General features: G+C 42.7%; 1 protein-coding gene across 3 annotated transcripts in view; it reads left to right on the forward strand.

The window, feature by feature from the left end:
* The first annotated feature begins 244 nt into the window (after nucleotides 1-244).
* Nucleotides 245-24,842, forward strand: part of OCIAD2 (OCIA domain containing 2) — a 31,243-nt gene continuing 6,645 nt past the window's right edge. Inside the window, exons 1-4 of one of the 3 annotated variants that reach the window (XM_030916721.1) lie at nucleotides 245-421; nucleotides 10,076-10,212; nucleotides 14,483-14,579; nucleotides 16,533-16,586. In XM_030916721.1, the coding sequence (XP_030772581.1) occupies nucleotides 10,147-10,212; nucleotides 14,483-14,579; nucleotides 16,533-16,586 (217 nt within the window). In that variant the 5' untranslated portion in view covers nucleotides 245-421; nucleotides 10,076-10,146. The remainder of the gene's footprint in view (nucleotides 422-10,075; nucleotides 10,213-14,482; nucleotides 14,580-16,532; nucleotides 16,587-24,842) is intronic. The other 2 variants (XM_010354960.2, XM_030916714.1) reach the window with 2 other exon arrangements.

The raw sequence follows: 24,842 nt of genomic DNA on the forward strand, positions 1-24,842 counted from the left end.
AGTGCAAAGGTGATGCCCACGCCGGCCCAGGGCAGGGGCGCAATACATGGCTGTTGCTGCTGTGATTGCTGCAGGAAGGGAGTCATTTGGAAGGCACAAAGGAACTATAACCTACTTGGTGTCGGGACACGCCTTAAGGACGGGGCGGGGATTCCGGCCAGAGCTAGGTTCCAGCCTGGGTTGCCACCAACAGCGAAAGTGACTGCCAGGTGGCAGTAGGGTGACTTCGCCAGCTTAAGTGCTTAGCGGGCAGGCGAGGGGGCGGAGCAAGAGAAGAAAACACAAAGGACGGTGAGGAAGCCTGGGAGACAGGTGGGGTACTCGGGAGGCTGGAGCTGGCCGGCCGTGCAGTCGCGGGGAGCGAGGCTTGCAGGGCTCGGCAGCGAGGGACTCGGCCTCGGAGGCGACCCTGACCACACAGGTGAGCCCCCGCCCCGGGGGGTGTTAACAGCAGGAGGCAGTGGCCTCGGGGGAACGCAGCTCCGCAGGGCAGTCCTTTGAAGGCGGCGCGGCGCGGCGCGGCGCAGCGGTGGCCGCCCCCCACTCTCCCCTTGCTCGGACCCTGGCGGCCCCGGCGGGGGCTAGGGGCTGAGGAGCGTGGGGTGGCGCTGGCTGCTTCTGGCCAGGGATGGCGGCGGACTCCCATAGGCTGACTCCCGGCTCCCCCGACCGGACCAGAAAGTGCGGTGTCCCCCGCCCGCCGTCCAGCCCGGCAGGCGCCCCACTCCAGGCCACCCTAAGAAGCACCCTCGCCCCCCAGGCTGCGGCGCTGTTTCCTCCGCACGTCCGACGGTCAGCACCCACGAACCCACCGGTCCCTTCCCCACCACTGAAGAAACAGAGGGTCCCCGGACCACCCCGGCATGGGGGGTGGGAGCTACACCTGCAAAGCAAGACCCTCGGAAGGCTTGCTTTTAGATGTAGACTGAGGACTAAGTGGGTGCCAGGGGACCTGGCCACCGAAGTTGAGAGGTATCTTTGCCTCCCAATATAGGGCAGCGGCCTAATGGCTAAGCAAAGATAATCTAATTTGGCTTGGTCAGCAAAGACTTCCTGGGAATGCTCAGGAAATGGAAGGCGTGCAGGGCCACTCTGACAGCCGCCCCTTTGTACGTTCAGACTCAGCCTGCTGGGTGCTGAGCGGGGCTTTATGGAGCATCCCTCATCCTCATCTTCATCTTCATTCCTGCAACAGCCCCTCACCATTGTTGGTCCATTATGCCCACTTAACAGTGGAGAAAGCTGAGGCACAGACGGATTAAGTCATTTGCACCAAAGCACAGGGATGGCAGGGGGAAAGAGTCGCGATTTGAACTCTGGTCTCTCTGACACCAGTACTTTCCCATGCAGGGCACTGTGGTGCCCCTGTAATCACATTAGGCACCTGCGATGAAACTTGGTGTGAGTACAGGTCCCCTTGGCTCAATTGCCTGGAAGTTTAGTAACTGATGTAGGAAACAGAATTATGTATAAGAGGTTCATTTCGCAGAAGAAAAGCAGAGGTAGTGGTGGAGTTCAGGGCTGCAGAATGCAGTGGCCACCGGGGGCAGGAGGAGGCTCAAAGTCCACCTGGATTATGTCCATCATTGCCAAATCCAGGGTCCACTTTTCTAAGCCATGTGATGATGTTGATGATTCACTGCCTCCTTCAGAAATTCCCTCCCCTCTGTATCAGCTATTCCTTCTCAGTCATTTCCTTGGCCTGCTTTTTTTTTTTTTTTTTTTTTTTTTTTTTTAATATTTCTTTCTTTACTTTTCGATATTCCCTTGGGCTCAATGTTCATATTCTCCAATACTGTTTTTAGACACATTTGTTCAAGTTCCCTGCTTTAACTCCCATCTCTATGATGGCAGCTCCCAACTTCATTTCTCAAGCCTACCCCTGTTCTGGAGCTCCAGACCCAAATTGTCATATATTAACAGTGGCTAATTCCACTGTTTTCCCCCACAGGCACCCAAATCCAAAATTTCCAAACCCAAATTTAGCATCTCTATCAAAGATGCTAAATTCCCACCAAGGTCTTTGTTCAGGTTCCTGTAACTCCTTGCCTGCACTAGTGCACCACCTTCCAACCTGGTCCTCCTGCCCTAGAGTCCATCTATCCTCCACAGATCCTCCTGAAAGCTTAGGAGTCCTAGTTCCTTTTGTGACCTGACTAGATGGAATGAACCCTGCTTTCTTTCTTTTTTTTTTTTTTTTTTTTTTTTTTTTTTTTTTTTTATTACACTTTAAGTTCTAGGGTACATGTGTATAACGTGCAGGTTTGTTACATATGTATACTTATGCCATGTTGGTGTGCTGCACCCATCAACTCGTCAGCACCCATCAATTCATCATTTATATCATGTATAACTCCCCAATGCAATCCCTCCCTCCTCCTCCCTCCCCCCTCCCCATGATAGACCCCAGTGTGTGATGTTCCCCTTCCCGAGTCCAAGTGATCTCATTGTTCAGTTCCCACCTATGAGTGAGAACATGCGGTGTTTGGTTTTCTCTTCTTGTGATAGTTTGCTAAGAATGATGGTTTCCAGCTGCATCCATGTCCCTACAAAGGACGCAAACTCATCCTTTTTTATGGCTGCATAGTATTCCATGGTGTATATGTGCCACATTTTCTTAATCCAGTCTGTCACAGATGGACATTTGGGTTGATTCCAAGTCTTTGCTATTGTGAATAGTGCCGCAATAAACATACGTGTACATGTGTCTTTGTAGTAGACTAATTTATAATCCTTTGGGTATATACCCAGTAGTGGGATGGCTGGGTCATATGGTACATCTAGTTCTAGATCCTTGAGGAATTGCCATACTGTTTTCCATAATGGTTGAACTAGTTTACAATCCCACCAACAGTGTAAAAGTGTTCCTATTTCTCCACATCCTCTCCAACACCTGTTGTTTCCTGACTTCTTAATGATTGCCATTCTAACTGGTGTGAGATGGTATCTCATTGTGGTTTTGATTTGCATTTCTCTGATGGCCAGTGATGATGAGCATTTTTTCATGTGTCTGTTGGCTGTATGAATATCTTCTTTTGAGAAATGTCTGTTCATATCCTTTCCCCACTTTTTGATGGGGTTGTTTGTTTTTTTCTCGTATATTTGTTTGAGTTCTTTGTAGATTCTGGATATTAGCCCTTTGTCAGATGAGTAGGTTGCAAAAATTTTCTCCCATTCTGTAGGTTGCCTGTTCACTCTGATGGTAGTTTCTTTTGCTGTGCAAAAGCTCTTTAGTTTAATTAGATCCCATTTGTCAATTATGGCTTTTGCTGCCGTTGCTTTTGGTGTTTTAGACATGAAGTCCTTGCCCATGCCTATGTCCTGAATGGTACTACCTAGATTTTCTTCTAGGGTTTTTATGGTATTAGGTCTAACATTTAAGTCTCTAATCCATCTTGAATTAATCTTCGTATAAGGGGTAAGGAAAGGATCCAGTTTCAGCTTTCTACTTATGGCTAGCCAATTTTCCCAGCACCATTTATTAAATAGGGAATCCTTTTTTTTTTTTTTTTTTTTATACTTTAAGTTCTAGGGTACATGTGCATAACGTGCAGGTTTGTTACATATGTATACTTATGCCATGTTGGTGTGCTGCACCCATCAACTCCTCAGCACCCATCAATTCATCATTTATATCATGTATAACTCCCCAATGCAATCCCTCCCTCCTCCCCCCTCCCCCCTCCCCATGATAGGCCCCAGTGCGTGATGTTCCCCTTCCCGAGTCCAAGTGATCTCATTGTTCAGTTCCCACCTATGAGTGAGAACATGCGGTGTTTGGTTTTCTGTTCTTGTGATACTTTGCTAAGAATGATGGTTTCCAGCTGCATCCATGTCCCTACAAAGGACGCAAACTCATCCTTTTTTATGGCTGCATAGTATTCCATGGTGTATATGTGCCACATTTTCTTAATCCAGTCTGTCACAGATGGACATTTGGGTTGATTCCAAGTCTTTGCTATTGTGAATAGTGCCGCAATAAACATACGTGTACATGTGTCTTTGTAGTAGAATAATTTATAATCCTTTGGGTATATACCCAGTAGTGGGATGGCTGGGTCATATGGTACATCTAGTTCTAGATCCTTGAGGAATTGCCATACTGTTTTCCATAATGGTTGAACTAGTTTACAATCCCACCAACAGTGTAAAAGTGTTCCTATTTCTCCACATCCTCTCCAACACCTGTTGTTTCCTGACTTCTTAATGATTGCCATTCTAACTGGTGTGAGATGGTATCTCATTGTGGTTTTGATTTGCATTTCTCTGATGGCGAGTGACGATGAGCATTTTTTCATGTGTCTGTTGGCTGTATGAATATCTTCTTTTGAGAAATGTCTGTTCATATCCTTTCCCCAATTTTTGATGGGGTTGTTTGTTTTTTTCTCGTATATTTGTTTGAGTTCTTTGTAGATTCTGGATATTAGCCCTTTGTCAGATGAGTAGGTTGCAAAAATTTTCTCCCATTCTGTAGGTTGCCTGTTCACTCTGATGGTAGTTTCTTTTGCTGTGCAAAAGCTCTTTAGTTTAATTAGATCCCATTTGTCAATTTTGGCTTTTGCTGCCGTTGCTTTTGGTGTTTTAGACATGAAGTCCTTGCCCATGCCTATGTCCTGAATGGTACTACCTAGATTTTCTTCTAGGGTTTTTATGGTATTAGGTCTAACATTTAAGTCTCTAATCCATCTTGAATTAATCTTCGTATAAGGGGTAAGGAAAGGATCCAGTTTCAGCTTTCTACTTATGGCTAGCCAATTTTCCCAGCACCATTTATTAAATAGGGAATCCTTTCCCCATTTCTTGTTTCTCTCAGGTTTGTCAAAGATCAGATGGCTGTAGATGTGCGGTATTATTTCTCAGGACTCTGTTCTGTTCCATTGGTCTATAGCTCTGTTTTGGTACCAGTACCATGCTGTTTTGGTTACTGTAGCCTTGTAGTATAGTTTGAAGTCAGGTAGCGTGACGCCTCCAGCTTTGTCCTTTTGACTTAGGATTGTCTTGGCAATGCGGGCTCTTTTTTGGTTCCATATGAACTTTAAAGCAGTTTTTTCCAATTCTGTGAAGAAACTCATTGGTAGCTTGATGGGGATGGCATTGAATCTATAAATAACCTTGGGCAGTATGGCCATTTTCACGATATTGATTCTTCCTATCCATGAGCATGGTATGTTCTTCCATTTGTTTGTGTCCTCTTTGATTTCACTGAGCAGTGGTTTGTAGTTCTCCTTGAAGAGGTCCTTTACATCCCTTGTAAGTTGGATTCCTAGGTATTTTATTCTCTTTGAAGCAATTGTGAATGGAAGTTCATTCCTGATTTGGCTCTCTGCTTGTCTGTTACTGGTGTATAAGAATGCTTGTGATTTTTGCACATTAATTTTGTATCCTGAGACTTTGCTGAAGTTGCTTATCAGCTTAAGGAGATTTTGGGCTGAGACGATGGGGTTTTCTAAATATACAATCATGTCATCTGCAAAGAGGGACAATTTGACTTCTTCTTTTCCTAACTGGATACCCTTGATTTCTTTCTCTTGCCTGATTGCCCTAGCCAGAACTTCCAACACTATGTTGAATAGGAGTGGTGAGAGAGGGCATCCCTGTCTTGTGCCAGTTTTCAAAGGGAATTTTTCCAGTTTTTGCCCATTCAGTATGATATTAGCTGTGGGTTTGTCATAAATAGCTCTTATTATTTTGAGGTACGTTCCATCAATACCGAATTTATTGAGCGTTTTTAGCATGAAGGGCTGTTGAATTTTGTCAAAAGCCTTTTCTGCATCTATTGAGACAATCATGTGGTTCTTGTCTTTGGTTCTGTTTATATGCTGGATTACGTTTATTGATTTGCGAATGTTGAACCAGCCTTACATCCCAGGGATGAAGCCCACTTGATCATGGTGGATAAGCTTTTTGATGTGCTGCTGAATCCGGTTTGCCAGTATTTTATTGAGGATTTTTGCATCAATGTTCATCAGGGATATTGATCTAAAATTCTCTTTTTTTGTTGTGTCTCTGCCAGGCTTTGGTATCAGGATGATGTTGGCCTCATAAAATGAGTTAGGGAGGATTCCCTCTTTTTCTATTGATTGGAATAGTTTCAGAAGGAATGGTACCAGCTCCTCCTTGTACCTCTGGTAGAATTCAGCTGTGAATCCATCTGGTCCTGGACTTTTTTTGGTGGGTAGGCTATTAATTGTTGCCTCAATTTCAGAGCCTGCTATTGGTCTATTCAGGGATTCAACTTCTTCCTGGTTTAGCCTTGGGAGAGTGTAAGTGTCCAGGAAATTATCCATTTCTTCTAGATTTTCTAGTTGATTTGCATAGAGGCGTTTATAGTATTCTCTGATGGTAGTTTGTATTTCTGTGGGGTCAGTGGTGATATCCCCTTTATCATTTTTTATTGCATCTATTTGATTCCTCTCTCTTTTTTTCTTATTAGCCTTGCTAGCGGTCTGTCAATTTTGTTGATCTTTTCAAAAAACCAACTCCTGGATTCATTGATTTTTTGGAGGGTTTTTTGTGTCTCTATCTCCTTCAGTTCGGCTCTGATCTTAGTTATTTCTTGCCTTCTGCTAGCTTTTGAATGTGATTGCTCTTGCCTCTCTAGTTCTTTTAATTGTGATGTTAGAGTGTCAATTTTAGATCTTTCCTGCTTTCTCTTGTGGGCATTTAGTGCTATAAATTTCCCTCTACACACTGCTTTAAATGTGTCCCAGAGATTCTGGTATGTTGTATCTTTGTTCTCATTGGTTTCAAAGAACATCTTTATTTCCGCTTTCATTTCGTTATGTACCTAGTAGTCATTCAGGAGCAGGTTGTTCAGTTTCCATGTAGTTGAGCGGTTTTGATTGAGTTTCTTAGTCCTGAGTTCTAGTTTGATTGCACTGTGGTCTGAGAGACAGTTTGTTATAATTTCTGTTCTTTTACATTTGCTGAGGAGTACTTTACTTCCAATTATGTGGTCAATTTTGGAATAAGTGCGATGTGGTGCTGAGAAGAATGTATATTCTGTTGATTTGGGGTGGAGAGTTCTATAGATGTCTATTAGGTCCGCTTGGTGCAGAGATGAGTTCAATTCCTGGATATCCTTGTTAACTTTCTGTCTCGTTGATCTGTCTAATGTTGACAGCGGAGTGTTGAAGTCCCCCATTATTATTGTATGTGAGTCTAAGTCTCTTTGTAAGTCTCTAAGGACTTGCTTTATGAATCTGGGTGCTCCTGTATTGGGTGCATATATATTTAGGAGAGTTAGCTCTTCCTGTTGAATTGATCCCTTTACCATTATGTAATGGCCTTCTTTGTCTCTTTTGATCTTTGATGGTTTAAAGTCTGTTTTATCAGAGACTAGGATTGCAACCCCTGCTTTTTTTTGTTCTCCATTTGCTTGGTAGATCTTCCTCCATCCCTTTATTTTGAGCCTATGTATGTCTCTGCATGTGAGATGGGTCTCCTGAATACAGCAGACTGATGGGTCTTGACTCTTTATCCAGTTTGCCAGTCTGTGTCTTTTAATTGGAGCATTTAGTCCATTAACATTTAAGGTTAATATTGTTATGTGTGAACTTGATCCTGCCATTATGATATTAACTGGTTATTTTGCTCGTTAGTTGATGCAGTTTCTTCCTAGCCTCGATGGTCTTTACATTTTGCCAAGTTTTTGCGATGGCTGGTACCGGTTGTTCCTTTCCATGTTTAGGGCTTCCTTCAGGGTCTCTTGTAAGGCAGGCCTGGTGGTGACAAAATCTCTAAGCATTTGCTTATCTGTAAAGGATTTTATTTCTCCTTCACTTATGAAACTTAGTTTGGCTGGATATGAAATTCTGGGTTGAAAATTCTTTTCTTTAAGAACGTTGAATATTGGCCCCCACTCTCTTCTGGCTTGTAGAGTTTCTGCCGAGAGATCTGCTGTTAGTCTGATGGGCTTCCCTTTGTGGGTAACCCGACCTTTCTCTCTGGCTGCCCTTAAGATTTTTTCCTTCATTTCAACTTTGGTGAATCTGGCAATTATGTGTCTTGGAGTTGCTCTTCTGGAGGAGTATCTTTGTGGCGTTCTCTGTATTTCCTGAATTTGAATGTTGGCCTGCCCTACTAGGTTGGGGAAGTTCTCCTGGATGATATCCTGAAGAGTGTTTTCCAACTTGGTTCCATTTTCCCCCTCACTTTCAGGCACCCCAATCAGACGTAGATTTGGTCTTTTTACGTAATCCCATACTTCTTGCAGGCTTTGCTCATTTCTTTTTCTTCCTTTTTCTTTTGGTTTCTCTTCTCGCTTCATTTCATTCATTTGATCTTCAATCGCTGATACTCTTTCTTCCAGTTGATCGAGTCGGTTACTGAAGCTTGTGCATTTGTCACGTATTTCTCGTGTCATGGTTTTCATCTCTGTCATTTCGTTTATGATCTTCTCTGCATTAATGAGTCTAGCTGTCAATTCTTCCACTCTTTTTTCAAGATTTTTAGTTTCTTTGCGCTGGGTACGTAATTCCTCCTTTAGCTCTGATAAGTTTGATGGACTGAAGCCTTCTTCTCTCCTCTCGTCCAAGTCATTCTCTGACCAGCTTTGATCCGTTGCTGGTGATGGGCTGCGCTCCTTTGCAGGGGGAGATGCGCTCTTATTTTTTGAATTTCCAGCTTTTCTGCCCTGCTTCTTCCCCATCTTTGTGGTTTTATCTGTCTCTGGTCTTTGATGGTGGTGACGAACTGATGGGGTTTTGGTATAGGTGTCCTTCCTGTTTGATAGTTTTCCTTCTGACAGTCAGAAGGACTCTCTGTTGGTCTGTTGGAGATTGCTTGAGGTCCACTCCAGACCCTGTTTGCCTGGGTATCAGCAGCAGAGGTTGCCGAAGATAGAATATTGCTGAACAGCGAGTGTACCTGTCTGATTCTTCCTTTGGAAGTGTCCTCTCAGGGGTGTACTCCACCCTGTGAGGTGTGGGGTGTCAGACTGCCCCTAGTGGGGGATTTCTCCCAGCTAGGCTACTCAGGGGTCAGGGACACACCTGAGCAGGCAGTCTGTCCGTTCTCAGATCTCAACCTCCGCGTTGGGAGATCCGCGGCTCTCCCCAAAGCTGTCAGACAGAGTCGTTCGCGTCTGCACCGGCTCCCGCTGCTTCCCCTGTTGGTCTTCAGCTGTGCGCTGTCCCCAGAGGTGGAGACTACAGAGACAGGCAGGCTTCCTTGAGCTGCTGTGAGCTCCACCCAGTTCGAGCTTCCCAGCGGCTTTGTTTACCTACTTAAGCCTCAGCAATGGCGGGCGCCCCTCCCCCAGCCTCGCTGCTGCCTTGCGGATAGATCGCTGCAGACTGCTGTGTTAGCAGTGAGGGAGGCTTCGTGGGCGTGGGACCCTCCCGGCCAGGTGTGGGATATATTCTCCTGGAATGCCTGTATGCTTACAGCGCAGTATTGGGGTGGGAGTTACCCGATTTTCCAGGTGTTGTGTGTCTCAGTTCCCCTGGCTAGGAAAACGGATCCCCTTCCCCCTTGCGCTTCCAGGTGAGGCGATGCCTCGCCTTGCTTCAGCTCTCGCTGGTCAGGCTGCAGCAGCTGACCAGCACCGATTGTCCGGCACTCCCTAGTGAGATGACCCCAGTACCTCAGTTGAAAATGCAGAAATCACCGGTCTTCTGTGTCGCTCGCGCTGGGAGTTGGAGACTGGAGTTGTTCCTATTCGGCCATCTTGCTCCGCCCCCCCAAAACCCTGCTTTCTTTTCTTCCCTAGCATCCCGTGCACACCTCGAGGGAACCCTTTTCATGTTGTGTAACTGTTGACTTGTCTATTTCCCCTTTTGGACTGTGAATTCCTTCAGTGGTGATCTTGTCTTATCCTTCTTCACATCCCCTGGCCTGGCACATAATCGACACTCAGTGCACAGTGTGGTATTTCACTCTATTCTAAATCTGATCTGTCCCCATTAGTGAGTGAATGTGTGTGTGCTGGTGGAAGAGGAGCACTAGAAACTGAGTTTGCAGATGGACTAATGACAAAAGGAAAAACAAGTTTTCCAGATAACGCCAGTGGATCCTCAGGATGCTTTTAAGCTTGATACAAACATTCAGTCATGGCATAGTGATTCTCTTCTAGGTTCCTTAGACACTGGGTCAAGGAGTAAGCAGAGGATAAACAACTGGAAGGAGAGCAAGCACAAAGTCATCATGGCTTCAGCGTCTACTTGTGGAAACCAAGATAAAGATACCCATTTGCCACCACCAAGCAAGCAGGTATACTTTTATCTTTATTGATCAATTAATTGATCGAGACACGATCTCACACTGTCACCCAGACTTGAGAGCAATCATGGCTCACTGCAGTCTCGAACTGCTAGATTAAGTGATCCTCCTACTTGGGCTTCTCACTTAACTGGGATGAGAGGTACAGGCCCCCATGCCTGGCTAATTTTTTTTGTGGTTAGACATGAGGTTTCACTGTATTGCCCAGGCTGGTCTCAAACACCTGGCCTCAATTAATCCTCCATCTAGGCCTGCCAAAGTGCTGGGATTACAGGCGTGAGCCACCATTCCTGGTCAGGTATACTTTTAATTGCAGGACCTGCCATCTGAAAAAATATATATCATAGAGGATTTTTATTAAATTTCATCTTTAACCAGTCATCTTATTTTTTTCAGTCTGGCACTTTGTTGGATGGGCTCAGGGAAAATAGGATGGGGAAGGAAAGTGTGTTTTCAGCTGCTTTGAAAAGAAGCTGACATTTAAAATTTAAAATTTTATTTACAAAATCCTTTCTATACTCTTTCCTGTTTGGAATCCAGCCTTACTAACTCTTAGATGAACTGTCAGTAACTGAAGAGGTTTCTGATAGCAGAGCAAAACTCTTAATAGACTCTAACAGAATTATATATGTTGCTTATTTATTTATATTTATTCATTCATTTATTTTTTAGAGATGGAGGTTCCATTATATTGCCCAGGCTGGTCTCAAACTCCTGAGCTCAAATGATCCTCCCACCTCAGCCTACCAAAGTTCTGGGATTACAGGTGATATTTTGCTTATTTTTTACATTTTTATTACTGTGAGTAATCCCGCTAATCCTATGCTACTGACAGGTGTTCCTGTTCAGGGTGGCAGAGTCCTTAATTACTAATTAGCTAGCAGATTGAGAACCCAAGTGTTAACATGGAAACAATTTTTCAACTTGTTAGGAATGGATACTGTGTATTTCAGGAATACGTCAATGAAGAAAAGAGAAAGCATTTGATGGGTCAATGGCATTCATGTTCAAGCTAAAAGTAGTGTATGGAGGCAGTAATTTTCAAGGAGCAAAGTTTAGGAGAGGCAAACAGACAAATGATAGAAAGTCACAAGGAGAATTATTTGGACACCTGAGTTGCCTCTGTGAAATGGGGAGTCATCAAACATTCATGGCTATACAGAAAATGATAACCAGAGCTTCTTTTGTTTTTGTTTTTCTTTTTGTTTTTGTTTTGAGATGGAGTCTCACTCTGTCATCTAGGCTGGAGTGCTGTGGCACAATCTTGGCTCACTGCAACCTCCACCTCCCAGGTTCAAGCGAATCTCCTATCTCAGCCTCCCGAGTAGCTGGGATTACAGGCACCTGCCACCATGCCTAGCTAATTGTTGTATTTTTAGTAGAGATGAAGTTTCACCATGTTGGCCAGGCTGGTCTTGAACTCCTGACCTCAAGTGATCTGGCCGCCTCAGCCTCCCAAAGCCTGGGATTACAGGTTGACTGCAGGACTGGAAGCAATTGTGATAGCCAGGGGTGTGCATTTGTTTATTAAGGGGAGGCAGTCCTTATTTCTGCCCCAGGCACTGCCAAGAGCAAGAGCAAATATTCACCCTGGGCATCTGGAGGCCTGCCTGTGCTAAGGAAGGAAGGTAGGTAGAGACTGAGAGCAACTCCTTCTCCTGCTGCTGTGACTCACCCTGTGACTTACAGCATCTTTGCACTGTGCCTTGGGGAATTGCAGGGAGAGAAGAGGGAGGTTGCCCACTTGGGCTGCTTGTAGAGCTCCACAGACACTGGTGCCAGAGGGTTTCTCCACCCCTTTCATTGACATCATGTGTGTAAAGTGCTTGGCACAGGACCAGGCACATACAAAGTGCTCAAGAAGTGGTGACCATCTTGTATATTGACATCTATTACACAGAAAGAGTCTAAAAAAGACAGTGGCAAGATCAGCACAATCAAACTACACTTCAAGAGTTAAGGAGCTGCACCTCAACCAGCAAAACACTAAAACCCTGGAGATAAATGGCAAATAACCCACATAAATAATTCACAAACAAGGAAACACAAGTGTGACTTCTATAGTAAGGAACAAGTTAAATTAAAAAAAAAAAAATTAATGGGGCTAGGCATGGTGACTCATACCTATAACCCCAGCAGTTTGGGAAGCCAAAGCGGGACAATCAGAATCACTTGAGGCCAGGAGTTCAAGACCAGCCTGAGAAACACAGTGAGAACCCCCAACCTATTTAAGAAATGTTTTTTTTAATTAGCCGGGTATGATGGTGTGTACCCATAGTCCCAGCTACTCAGGAGGCTGAGGTGGGAGGTTAACTTGAGCCCAGGTGTTCAAGGCTGCAGTGAGCTATGATGGCACCATTATACTCCAGTCTGGGTGACAGAGCAAGACCCTGTCTCTAAAAAAAATAAAAATAAAATAAAAATAAAATGGTCAAAATGGCAAATGTTATAATATGTTATAACATATATAAATGTTATATATGTATGTATTTTTCAACAAAAAAAATTAATGAGCCAATATATAACAAAAGATTACAACCCAGATCCAATTACAGGAATTGCCTGACAACTAGAGGAGGACAGTGTAGCTGAAAAATATGTAGAGATAGTCAAACACATTCGTTATCAAAGAAGTACAAACAAGATAATAAACATTACTTTATACCTATCAGCTTAGAAAACTGGATAATTCCAAGTGTTAGAAAATTCTTTCTTTAACTTGCTTGGAATCTTCTTTACCCATACCTAGCTCTTACACAGGCTAAGTAGCCATAAGGGAATGTTCAGGCCCTGCAGGTAGGAGTGGAGACTGCAGGCATTGAAGAGAGTGGTCAGCAAGACTCTGTCACAGTGAGAATATGCACACCCTGAGCTTTACTTCTAGATTCATGTCTGAAAAATGTTCTCTCATGGGTCCATAGAGGAACATGAGGTGGTGGGAACTTGGAGGCATTGTGCACAGTTATGTAGCAGTTAGAAGCAGCAGACTAGATGAATACAGCAACATGGGTGAATCTTAAAAGCATAGAGCTGAGTTGAGAATGTTTTAAGAATAAAATATATAAAACAGTGCTATTTACATTAAAAAGATATATTCACCCAAAATAATGAACGTTTTGCAAGAATGGATAGAAATAAAACATTAAACACTCAGAATGGTTGTGATGGGCAGAGGGGAAGGAGTGGAGAATGTGGACAAGAGCGAGTGATTAAAGCTATGTACCTGCAAAGCAAAAGGAATGGTAAAAGATGGGAGTTGGTCTAGATGATAGCATATGAACTTGATTGGAAAAACACTGCAAGTCTGGGCGCAGTGGCTTACGCTTGTAATCCTAACACTTTGGGAGGCCGATGAGGGCAGATTGCTTGAGCTCAGGAGTTCGAGACCAGCCTGGGCAACATGGCAAAAACCCCATTGTCACTATAGTCCTAGCTACTAGGGGAGCTGAGACAAGAGGATGGCTTGAACCTGGGAGGTAGAGTCTGCAGTGAGCCAAGATCACGCCCTTGCACTCCAGCCCAGGTGACAAATGAGACCCTGTCCAAAAAACAAACAAACAAAAAAAAACACTGCAGAACCTACTATGTACCCACAGCAATTAAAATATTTTAAAATTTTTTAAAAAATAAATTCCAAAAAATACTACAGAACTAATAAAAATAGTTATGCCAACCATGTCAATAGTTGCACCATAAATTATATGCACACCACTTATAAATGTGTAAAGAAAAAAGCGTCCAGACTGAAAGTAAACTATATCAAATAATAAAAGGCAGTCCACAGTCTAAAAATACATACAGAAGTTCATGCACATAGGTTCTCTGAGTGTGATGCTTGATGTCTAAATACCGTGTGCTATAGGGAAAATCTCTTTCCTCACCCAGGAGACAATGTTCAGCTGGGTGTTAAGACCAGTCAGGTGACGAGAGTGAACAGCATTCTAGGTATAGTAAACCATATAGAGGCATGGAGGTAGGGAAGGAAATGTGGCCTCAGCAGGGATTCAACCTGACCACAAATTTGCTGCCTGCGCCAGTCAGTGAATCACTCCCACTCTCCAATTAGAATTCTGCTACCTAAGTCCATCAGTGTTCCCAGTGAGAAAGCACTCTTGGAAACTGATCATTTCTTTGGGCTACCTCCGGTACAGAACACACATTGTGTTACAAGTGAAGAGACCTCCCTGTTCACTTCTAGAGAAAACAAAGTGGGTGATTTTCGGATGATCTCAGTTAGCTCACCATATAACTTTCCTTACAGAGCCTGTTGTTTTGTCCAAAATCAAAACTGCACATCCACAGAGCGGAGATCTCAAAGATTATGCAAGAATGTCAGGAAGAAAGTTTCTGGAAGAGAGGTAATTGCACCTAACACTGTATTTGTGGCAGTAAACTGCCTAAATATTCATATTAGAATTGTGGTAATGACTTACGTTTGAGCAGAGACTCTGCATAAATATCTGATGAACTCTGATATTCAGGGATGTTTAGAGTTTAAATCCAAGTTCAGACCTTTTTTAAGGCAGAGATAATATCTGATTAAGGAGCACTTTACCTCACTTAGCAAACAATAATGCACACATAATTCTTCCCTTTACCAAGAATATGTGGCCAAGAATGTGTACCAAGACAATTATTTAGAATTTGTTGATTCCCAAAGAGTAGACCTTCCTACATTCTGCTAGACTCTAAATTTCACAGAGTTCAGAAATAATGTCAAGTTCATCTGGAACTTCATTCTATAGCCTAGCACAGTGACCTATTCATAGAAAATACCTAATCGATATTTCTCAAATGAATGAAAAATGGCCACGTTCCATTAATACTTCTCTTACACTGTCTCTGAAATAACATTTTCAGCTGAGTCACTTCCTCTTTCTGAGCCTGCCTCACATAAGACAAGGGTGTGAATTCAGGCTGTGCATTAAGGTCTCTTCCAATTAAAAAAATGTGTGATTCAGTATTTGAAAATGGCATAGTAGAACCTGTAGATACAGTCTTGATATTTTGCAACATTGCTGATGTGTGGATAATGTATACTTTGAAATACTCATTTTGATTTCTTAAGTCATTCAAATTTAGTATCACCTGTTTTGGAAATAACACTAGAAGTTGATATTCATTATACATTATAGGATTACTGACTGTGCTTCTAGAAATTCATGTGTTTTCTGACAACCTATGAGTTGTCAGAAAATTTAATTGGGCCCTAGTAGACTAACACTTCAGTATGACCCATTTGCCCACTATAGGGTAGATATGAGTGGGAAAATTGGTTGTTATTTGATCTGTCTTGGTTGAACTAGAAAGAGCTACATGTTTATCACTACTCTCTGCTTTTGAAAGAAGTTATTTGACACATATTGATGGACAGAACTAGAAACTGCCTTTCCCAGACTAAATTTTCTGTTTTAAAATTATAGCTAAACATTACACATGTTTAACATGAACATAGTCATCTTGTGATCTTTAATTTGGATCTTCAGGCAAATACAAATTGTAAGACAAAATGTCATGAAAAAGAAAAAGAAAGGCAAGGAACTGTCCTAGACTAAATCAAATAGGAGAATATGTGTAACGTATGATCCCTGAATTTCTGAGTTGGAAAAAGCCCACAGCTATGGGGCCAGTTGGAGAGATTTGAATAACGGTTGTGTATAAGTTAATATAATTTTTCTTGAGTACGAGTGTTCAAGAAATATAAATGTTTTGACTATGCTAATGGTGGTGTACGTAGGAAAACATTCTAGTTTTTAGAAGACACCTGCTGAAGTATTTAGTGACAGAGTCATAATGTTTGCAAATCTCAAATGGCTCAGACAAAAAAGGAAAAATTAGATAAAGCAAATTTGGCAAAATGTTCACAATTAATGAATCTAGATGAAAGGTATGTAGGAGTTTATTGTATTGCTTTTTAACATTTGTGTAGGATTGAAAATTTCAAAATATACACATAGCTAAAGGCAACTCCCAAATTCAACAGGTAAATGTACGTGTACCCTAAGATGCCTTTATTATATATAGTGCTTAGAATCTTGTGCATGTTGGCATTCAGTACAAGTGGATGTTAGACATGAAATAGAATAGGGTTCAAATTAATGCTGTGCCTCAGGGTGAGTGACTGGGGAAGATTCCAAGAAAATTCTCCATACTGCACTTAATAAATATTTGTTGAATAAGTAAAATAACAAATGAACAAAAATTCACTGCCAAGGAAGGTAAGAGAAAAAGCTCAGAATAATTCTCCCAAACTTCTCGGTGAGGTGCCAATTTTTAAGATACCAATATTGAAGGACATTTTTGCTTTACAGCTCTGCCTTTTTCTCTTGTAAGCATGATTGTCACCCAGGGACTAGTCTACCAAGGTAAGATTCAATATTTGTTAAATAATCTGATTTCAGAGAGCCCAGTTTTCTGTGACCCTCCTGGAAGCTTTTTGGCTCTTGACATTTATTTTTTGGTGAAGGATGTTTTTCCACAGACTTCTGCCTATTTTCAGCCTAAGTCCCTATCTCCCCAGAAAGCATCCTAATCCCCAGAATTAGTGAATATATTAGGTTACATGGCAAAAGGAAATTAAAGTTGCAGATGGAATTAAGATTGTTAGTCACCTGACCTTAAAATAGGGAGAGTATCCTGGATGATCCAGGTGGGCCTGGTGCAATTGAAAGGGTCCTTAAAAGTGAAAGGCAGGATCTGAAGGTAGAATCAGAGAGGTGGCAATGTGAGGCCTCAGCTCAACATTGTTGGTGTTGAAGATGGAGGAAGGGACCATTAGTGGAGGAATGTGGGCAGCCTCAAGAAGCTAGAAAGGCAAGAAACCCTCGAGCCTCCAGATAGGAATGCAGCCCATTTAAGGAACACAGTTAAAACCTTGGTTTTCATCCAGCGAGACCCATTTTGACTTCAAGAACTGTAAGATAATAATTTGCTTCATTTACAGGAACAACAGAGAAGCAATCCTGTGCCTTTCTCTGTGCCGGAGTCCAGTGTCTCCCAGGGCCTCTGTATATGGTTAGACAGACGGTTCCCTGCACAAATAAGGATGTTCCAGGGAGAAGGTGGGGGGAACTGAAATCCATCCTAAGCTGTGTCCACCATGCCATTTCTTTTGGCAAGAGGCTGCATCTGCCTGAGGAGGGCACCCTGTCTCCTCCATACAAGAGACTGTAAGGGCCAGCAGCTGCCTTGTATCTCCCCACATAACCTCTCCCTGCCTCTTAGCATTTTCCTGTTTTCCTCTCTGTTCTTCCTTCTTCATCTCCTCCCTGTCTCCACCTGACCAGAGAACCCAGAGACATTCCTTAGTCCACAGGTGGCAAGAAGGCACCTTATCCTGTTTAAGCCCATTTTATCAAACACTGTTGATTAACAGGATTTTGCTTTATTTTTATTATTATTTTTTAATGAGATGAAGTCTTGCTATGTTGCCCAAGCTGTCCTCAAACTATTGGGCTCAAGCAATCCTCCCCCCAGACCTCCTGAGTACCTGGGATTATAGGCACGTGCCACCATGCCTGGCTTCTGATTATCAGGATTTTATGGGTGTCTTGGGGTTTTGTTTTGTTGGTTTTTTGTTTATTTGTTTGTTTTTGAGACATGGTCTCGCCCTCATCCACTGCAGTGACATAATAATGGCTCCCTGCAGTCTCAACCTCCTGGGCTCAAGTGACGCTCCCATCTCAGCTTCCCAAGTAGCTGGGTCTATAGACACATGCCACCACACCCAGCTAATTTTTTTTTTTTTTTAATTTTTGCAGAGACAGTGTCTCACTATATTGCCCAGGCTGGTCTCGAACTCCTGAGCTCAAGTGATCCTCCCACCTCAGCCTCCCAAAGTGCTGGGATTACAGGCGTGAACCATCACACCCAGGCTTGATTACCAGGATCTTAAAAGGAACATTTGTACCAGTAAATATGAGGGAAGAAGTCCTAGTTCTTTTCTGAGTCTCAAAAACCACATGTCACATATCTAGGAGAATCCCACTTTGACCAATATCATTCTTGTCCATAAAGGTCATGTATTAAATATGATTGTATTTTTACAATTTGAAGATAGCATTTTTCAGATCATTTTTGACACAGATAAAAATATTAGGGCTGGGACATCTATGGGGATTATGGTTTTTTTGTTTGTCTATTTGTTTTTGAGACAGAGTCTTACTCTGTCACTCAGGCTGGAGTACAGTGGCGTGATCTCGGCTCACTACAACCTCCACCCGCTGGGTTCAAGCAATTCTCCTGCCTCAGCCTCCATAGTAGCTGGGATTGCCAGCCTGTGCTACCACATCCAGCTGATTTTTGTATTTTTAGGGTTTCACCATGTTGGCCAGGATGGTCTCAAACTCCTGACCTGAAGTGATCTGCCCACCTCAGCCTCCCAAAGTGCTGAGATTGCAGGCAAGAACACCCAGCCCAGATTACGTTTTATAAGTACTAAACTACTCTAAACCTACTGCTTGTGGTGTGAATGTCCCCTTCAAAATTCAGGGTGAAATTTATCCGCCATTGTAACAGTCTCAAGAGGTGCAGCCTTTAAGAGGTTGTGAGGGCTCCACCCTCATGAATGGATTAATACCATTATCATGGGGGTGAGTTCCTGATAAAAAGGATGTGTTCAGCCTCTCCTCTTGCTCTCTGTTTCCTGCACTTCCTTGCCATGGATAACCCTCATAAATGCCAGCTCTATGCTCTTGGACTTCTCAGCCTCCAAAACTGTGAGCCAAGTGAACTTCTGTTCTTTATAAATTATCCAGCCTGTAGTATTCTGTTATAGGAGCAGAAAACAGACCAAGACATCTACCATTTTTTGCATCTATGCTAACATATTTTTTCGGAGTTTAATATCAGTTTTCTATAACATCTCTAACAAATTACCACAAGCAGAGTGACTTAAAACAACACAAATGTATTATCTTACAGTTCTTGGAAATCAAAATTCTGAAATGGGTCTCACTGGGCTAAAATCAAGGCATCACCGCAGCTGTGTTCCTTCTGGAAGCTCGTGGGCTTTCTTTTCCTTTCCAGCTTCTAGAACCATGCATATTTCTTAACTGGTGGCCCCTTCCTATGACCGTAAAGTCAGCAACATTGAGCCAAATTCTTCTTTTGCTGCCATCTCTCTGTCCTGTCACGTTTCCTCTTCCACACTGAAGGATCACATTGGGCCATCTTGATCATCTCTCTCTTTTAAAGTCATCTGATTAGCAACATCAGTTCCATTTTCTACCTTAATCCCCCTTTTGGGACCTAATACATTCACTTTTTCCAGGAATTCAGATGTGGGTATCTCTAAAAGGCCATTATTCTAACTATCACGAGTTGTACTATTTGCATTGTAAAATAATGATATACACTGTGAATCTCCAAATGGAAACTCTCTATGTTGAGTTACTTAAAAAGAAAAGAGGGTGCACATGTACCCTAACTTAAAGTATAGTTTAAAAAAAAAAAAAGAGGATGATGGCTAATCTCTTTGAACACTGTTGTCAGCCCTACCTTTGCTTGATGTCTTTGAATGAGTCTTGAATTGTCTGTTTCATATTATTTTTCTACACATTATAGCTAATATTTGTAATTTGCCTAAAATGACTACCTGGCAGTTAAATTCAACTGAGAGGTGAATCATAACTCCTTTAAGATCTTTTTTTTTGTGTGCTGGTCAGCTGCTGCAGCCTGACCAGCGAGAGCTGAAGCAAGGCGAGGCATCGCCTCACCTGGAAGCGCAAGGGGGAAGGAAATCCGTTTTCCTAGCCAGGGGAACTGAGACACACAACACCCGGAAAATCGGGTAACTCCCACGCCAATACTGCGCTTTAAGCAGACAGGCACACCAGGAGAATATATCCCACATCCTGGCCGGGAGGGTCCCACGCCCACGAAGCCTCCCTCACTGCTAACACAGCAGTCTGCAGCGATCTATCCGCAAGGCAGCAGCGAGGCTGGGGGAGGGGCGCCCGCCATTGCTGAGGCTTAAGTAGGTAAACAAAGCCGCTGGGAAGCTCGAACTGGGTGGAGCTCACAGCAGCTCAAGGAAGCCTGCCTGTCTCTGTAGTCTCCACCTCTGGGGAGAGCGCACAGCTGAAGACCAACAGGGGAAGCAGCGGGGGCCGGTGCAGACGCGAACGACTCTGTCTGACAGCTTTGGGGAGAGCCCTGGATCTCCCAACGCGGAGGTTGAGATCTGAGAACGGACAGACTGCCTGCTCAGGTGGGTCCCTGACCCCTGAGTAGCCTAGCTGGGAGAAATCCCCCACTAGGGGCAGTCTGACACCCCACACCTCACCGGGTGGAGTACACCCCTGAGAGGAAACTTCCAAAGGAAGAATCACACAGGTACACTCGCTGTTCAACAATATTCTATCTTCGGCAACCTCTGCTGCTGATACCCAGGCAAACAGGGTCTGGAGTGGACCTCAAGCAATCTCCAACAGACCAACAGACAGTCCTTCTGACTGTCAGAAGGAAAACTATGAAACAGGAAGGACACCTATACCAAAACCCCATCAGTACGTCACCATCATCAAAGACCAGAGACAGATAAAACCACAAAGATGGGGAAGAAGCAGGGCAGAAAAGCTGGAAATTCAAAAAATAAGAGCGCATCTCCCCCTGCAAAGGAGCGCAGCCCATCGCCAGCAATGGATCAAAGCTGGTCAGAGAATGACTTTGACGAGATGAGAGAAGAAGGCTTCAGTCCATCAAACTTCTCAGAGCTAAAGGAGGAATTACGTACCCAGTGCAAAGAAACTAAAAATCTTGAAAAAAGAGTGGAAGAATTGACAGCTAGACTAATTAATGCAGAGAAGATCATAAACAAAATGACAGAGATGAAAACCATGACACGAGAAATACGTGACAAATGCACAAGCTTCAGTAACCGACTCGATCAACTGGAAGAAAGAGTATCAGCGATTGAGGATCAAATGAATGAAATGAAGCGAGAAGAGAAACCAAAAGAAAAAAGAAGAAAAAGAACTGAACAAAGCCTGCAAGAAGTATGGGATTATGTGAAAAGACCAAATCTACGTCTGATTGGGGTGCCTGAAAGTGAGGGGGAAAATGGAACCAAGTTGGAAAACACTCTTCAGGATATGATCCAGGAGAACTTCCCCAACCTAGTAGGGCAGGCCAACATTCAAATTCAGGAAATACAGAGAACGCCACAAAGATACTCCTCCAGAAGAGCAACTCCAAGACACATAATTGCCAGATACACCAAAGTTGAAATGAAGGAAAAAATCTTAAGGGCAGCCAGAGAGGAAGGTCGGGTTACCCACAAAGGGAAGCCCATCAGACTAACAGCAGATCTCTCGGCAGAAACTCTACAAGCCAGAAGAGAGTGGGGGCCAATATTCAACGTTCTTAAAGAAAAGAATTTTCAACCCAGAATTTCATATCCAGCCAAACTAAGTTTCATCAGTGAAGGAGAAATAAAATCCTTTACAGATAAGCAAATGCTTAGAGATTTTGTCACCACCAGGCCTGCCTTACAAGAGACCCTGAAGGTAGCCCTAAACATGGAAAGGAACAACCGGTACCAGCCATTGCAAAAACATGCCAAAATGTAAAGACCATCGAGGCTAGGAAGAAACTGCATCAACTAACGAGCAAAATAACCAGTTAATATCATAATGACAGGATCAAGTTCACACATAACAATATTAACCTTAAATGTAAATGGACTAAATGCTCCAATTAAAAGACACAGACTGGCAAACTGGATAAAGAGTCAAGACCCATCAGTCTGCTGTATTCAGGAGACCCATCTCACATGCAGAGACATACGTAGGCTCAAAATAAAGGGATGGAGGAAGATCTACCAAGCAAATGGAGAACAAAAAAAAGCAGGGGTTGCAATCCTTGTCTCTGATAAAACAGACTTTAAACCATCAAAGATCAAAAGACACAAAGAAGGCCATTACATAATGGTAAAGGGATCAATTCAACAGGAAGAGCTAACTCTCCTAAATATATATGCACCCAATACAGGAGCACCCAGATTCATAAAGCAAGTCCTTAGAGACTTACAAAGAGACTTAGACTCCCATACAATAATAATGGGAGACTTCAACACTCCACTGTCAACATTAGACAGATCATCGAGACAGAAAGTTAACAAGGATATCCAGGAATTGAACTCATCTCTGCACCAAGCGGACCTAATAGACATCTATAGAACTCTCCACCCCAAATCAACAGAATATACATTCTTCTCAGCACCACATCGCACTTATTCCAAAATTGACCACATAATTGGAAGTAAAGCACTCCTCAGCAAATGTAAAAGAACAGAAATTATAACAAACTGTCTCTCAGACCACAGTGCAATCAAACTAGAACTCAGGACTAAGAAACTCAATCAAAACCGCTCAACTACATGGAAACTGAAAAACCTGCTCCTGAATGACTACTGGGTACATAACGAAATGAAAGCAGAAATAAAGATGTTCTTTGAAACCAATGAGAAGAAAGATACAACATACCAGAATCTCTGGGACACATTTAAAGCAGTGTGTAGAGGGAAATTTATAGCACTAAATGCCCACAAGAGATAGCAGGAAGATCTAAAATTGACACTCTAACATCACAATTAAAAGAACTAGAGAGGCAAGAGCAAACACATTCAAAAGCTAGCAGAAGGCAAGAAATAACTAAGATCAGAGCAGAACTGAAGGAGATAGAGACACAAAAACCCTCCAAAAAATCAATGAATCCAGGAGTTGGTTTTTTGAAAAGATCAACAAAATTGACAGACCGCTAGCAAGACTAATAAAGAAGAAAAGAGAGAGGAATCAAATAGACGCAATAAAAAATGATAAAGGGGATATCACCACCGACCCCACAGAAATACAAACAACCATCAGAGAATACTATAAACGCCTCTACGCAAATCAACTAGAAAATCTAGAAGAAATGGATAATTTCCTGGACAATTACACTCTCCCAAGACTAAACCAGGAAGAAGTTGAATCCCTGAATAGACCAATAGCAGGCTCTGAAATTGAGGCAACAATTAATAGCCTACCCACCAAAAAAAGTCCAGGACCAGATGGATTCACAGCTGAATTCTACCAGAGGTAGAAGAAGGAGCTGGTACCATTCCTTCTGAAACTATTCCAATCAATAGAAAAAGAGGGAATCCTCCCTAACTCATTTTATGAGGCCAACATCATCCTGATACAAAAGCCTGGTAGAGACACAACAAAAAAAGAGAATTTTAGACCAATATCCCTGATGAACATCGATGCAAAAATTCTCAATAAAATACTGGCAAACCGGATTCAGCAGCACATCAAAAAGCTTATCCACCATGATCAAGTGGGCTTCATCCCTGGGATGCAAGGCTGGTTCCACATTCGCAAATCAGTAAACGTAATCCAGCATATAAACAGAACCAAAGACACGAACCACATGATTATCTCAATAGATGCAGAAAAGGCTTTTGACAAAATTCAACAGCCCTTCATGCTAAAAACGCTCAATAAATTCGGTATTGATGGAACGTACCTCAAAATAATAAGAGCTATTTATGACAAACCCACAGCTAATATCATTCTGAATGTGCAAAAACTGGAAAAATTCCCTTTGAAAACTGGCACAAGACAGGGATGCCCTCTCTTACCACTCCTATTCAACATAGTGTTGGAAGTTCTGGCTAGGGCAATCAGGCAAGAGAAAGAAATCAAGGGTATCCAGTTAGGAAAAGAAGAAGTCAAATTGTCCCTCTTTGCAAATGACATGATTGTATATTTAGAAAACCCCATTGTCTCAGCCCAAAATCTCCTTAAGCTGATAAGCAACTTCAGCAAAGTCTCAGGATACAAAATTAATGTGCAAAAATCACAAGCATTCTTATACACCAGTAACAGACAAGCAGAGAGCCAAGTCAGGAATGAACTTCCATTCACAATTGCTTCAAAGAGAATAAAATACCTAGGAATCCAACTTACAAGGGATGTAAAGGACCTCTTCAAGGAGAACTACAAACCACTGCTCAGTGAAATAAAAGTGGACACAAACAAATGGAAGAACATACCATGCTCATGGATAGGAAGAATCAATATCGTGAAAATGGCCATACTCCCCAAGGTTATTTATAGATTCAATGCCATCCCCATCAAGCTACCAATGAGTTTCTTCACAGAATTGGAAAAAACGGCTTTAAAGTTCATATGGAACCAAAAAAGAGCCCGCATTGCCAAGACAATCCTAAGTCAAAAGGACAAAGCTGGAGGCGTCACGCTACCTGAGTTCAAACTATACTACAAGGCTACAGTAACCAAAACAGCATGGTACTGGTACCAAAACAGAGATATAGACCAATGGAACAGAACAGAGTCCTGAGAAATAATACCGCACATCTACAGCCATCTGATCTTTGACAAACCTGAGAGAAACAAGAAATGGGGAAAGGATTCCCTATTTAATAAATGGTGCTGGGAAAATTGGCTAGCCATAAGTAGAAAGCTGAAACTGGATCCTTTCCTTACCCCTTATACAAAGATTAATTCAAGATGGATTAGAGACTTAAATGTTAGACCTAATACCATAAAAACCCTAGAAGAAAATCTAGGTAGTACCATTCAGGACATAGGCATGGGCAAGGACTTCATGTCTAA

The sequence above is a fragment of the Rhinopithecus roxellana genome, chromosome 2 (assembly GCF_007565055.1).
Source record: "Rhinopithecus roxellana isolate Shanxi Qingling chromosome 2, ASM756505v1, whole genome shotgun sequence".
Taxonomy (NCBI): Eukaryota; Metazoa; Chordata; class Mammalia; order Primates; family Cercopithecidae; genus Rhinopithecus; species Rhinopithecus roxellana.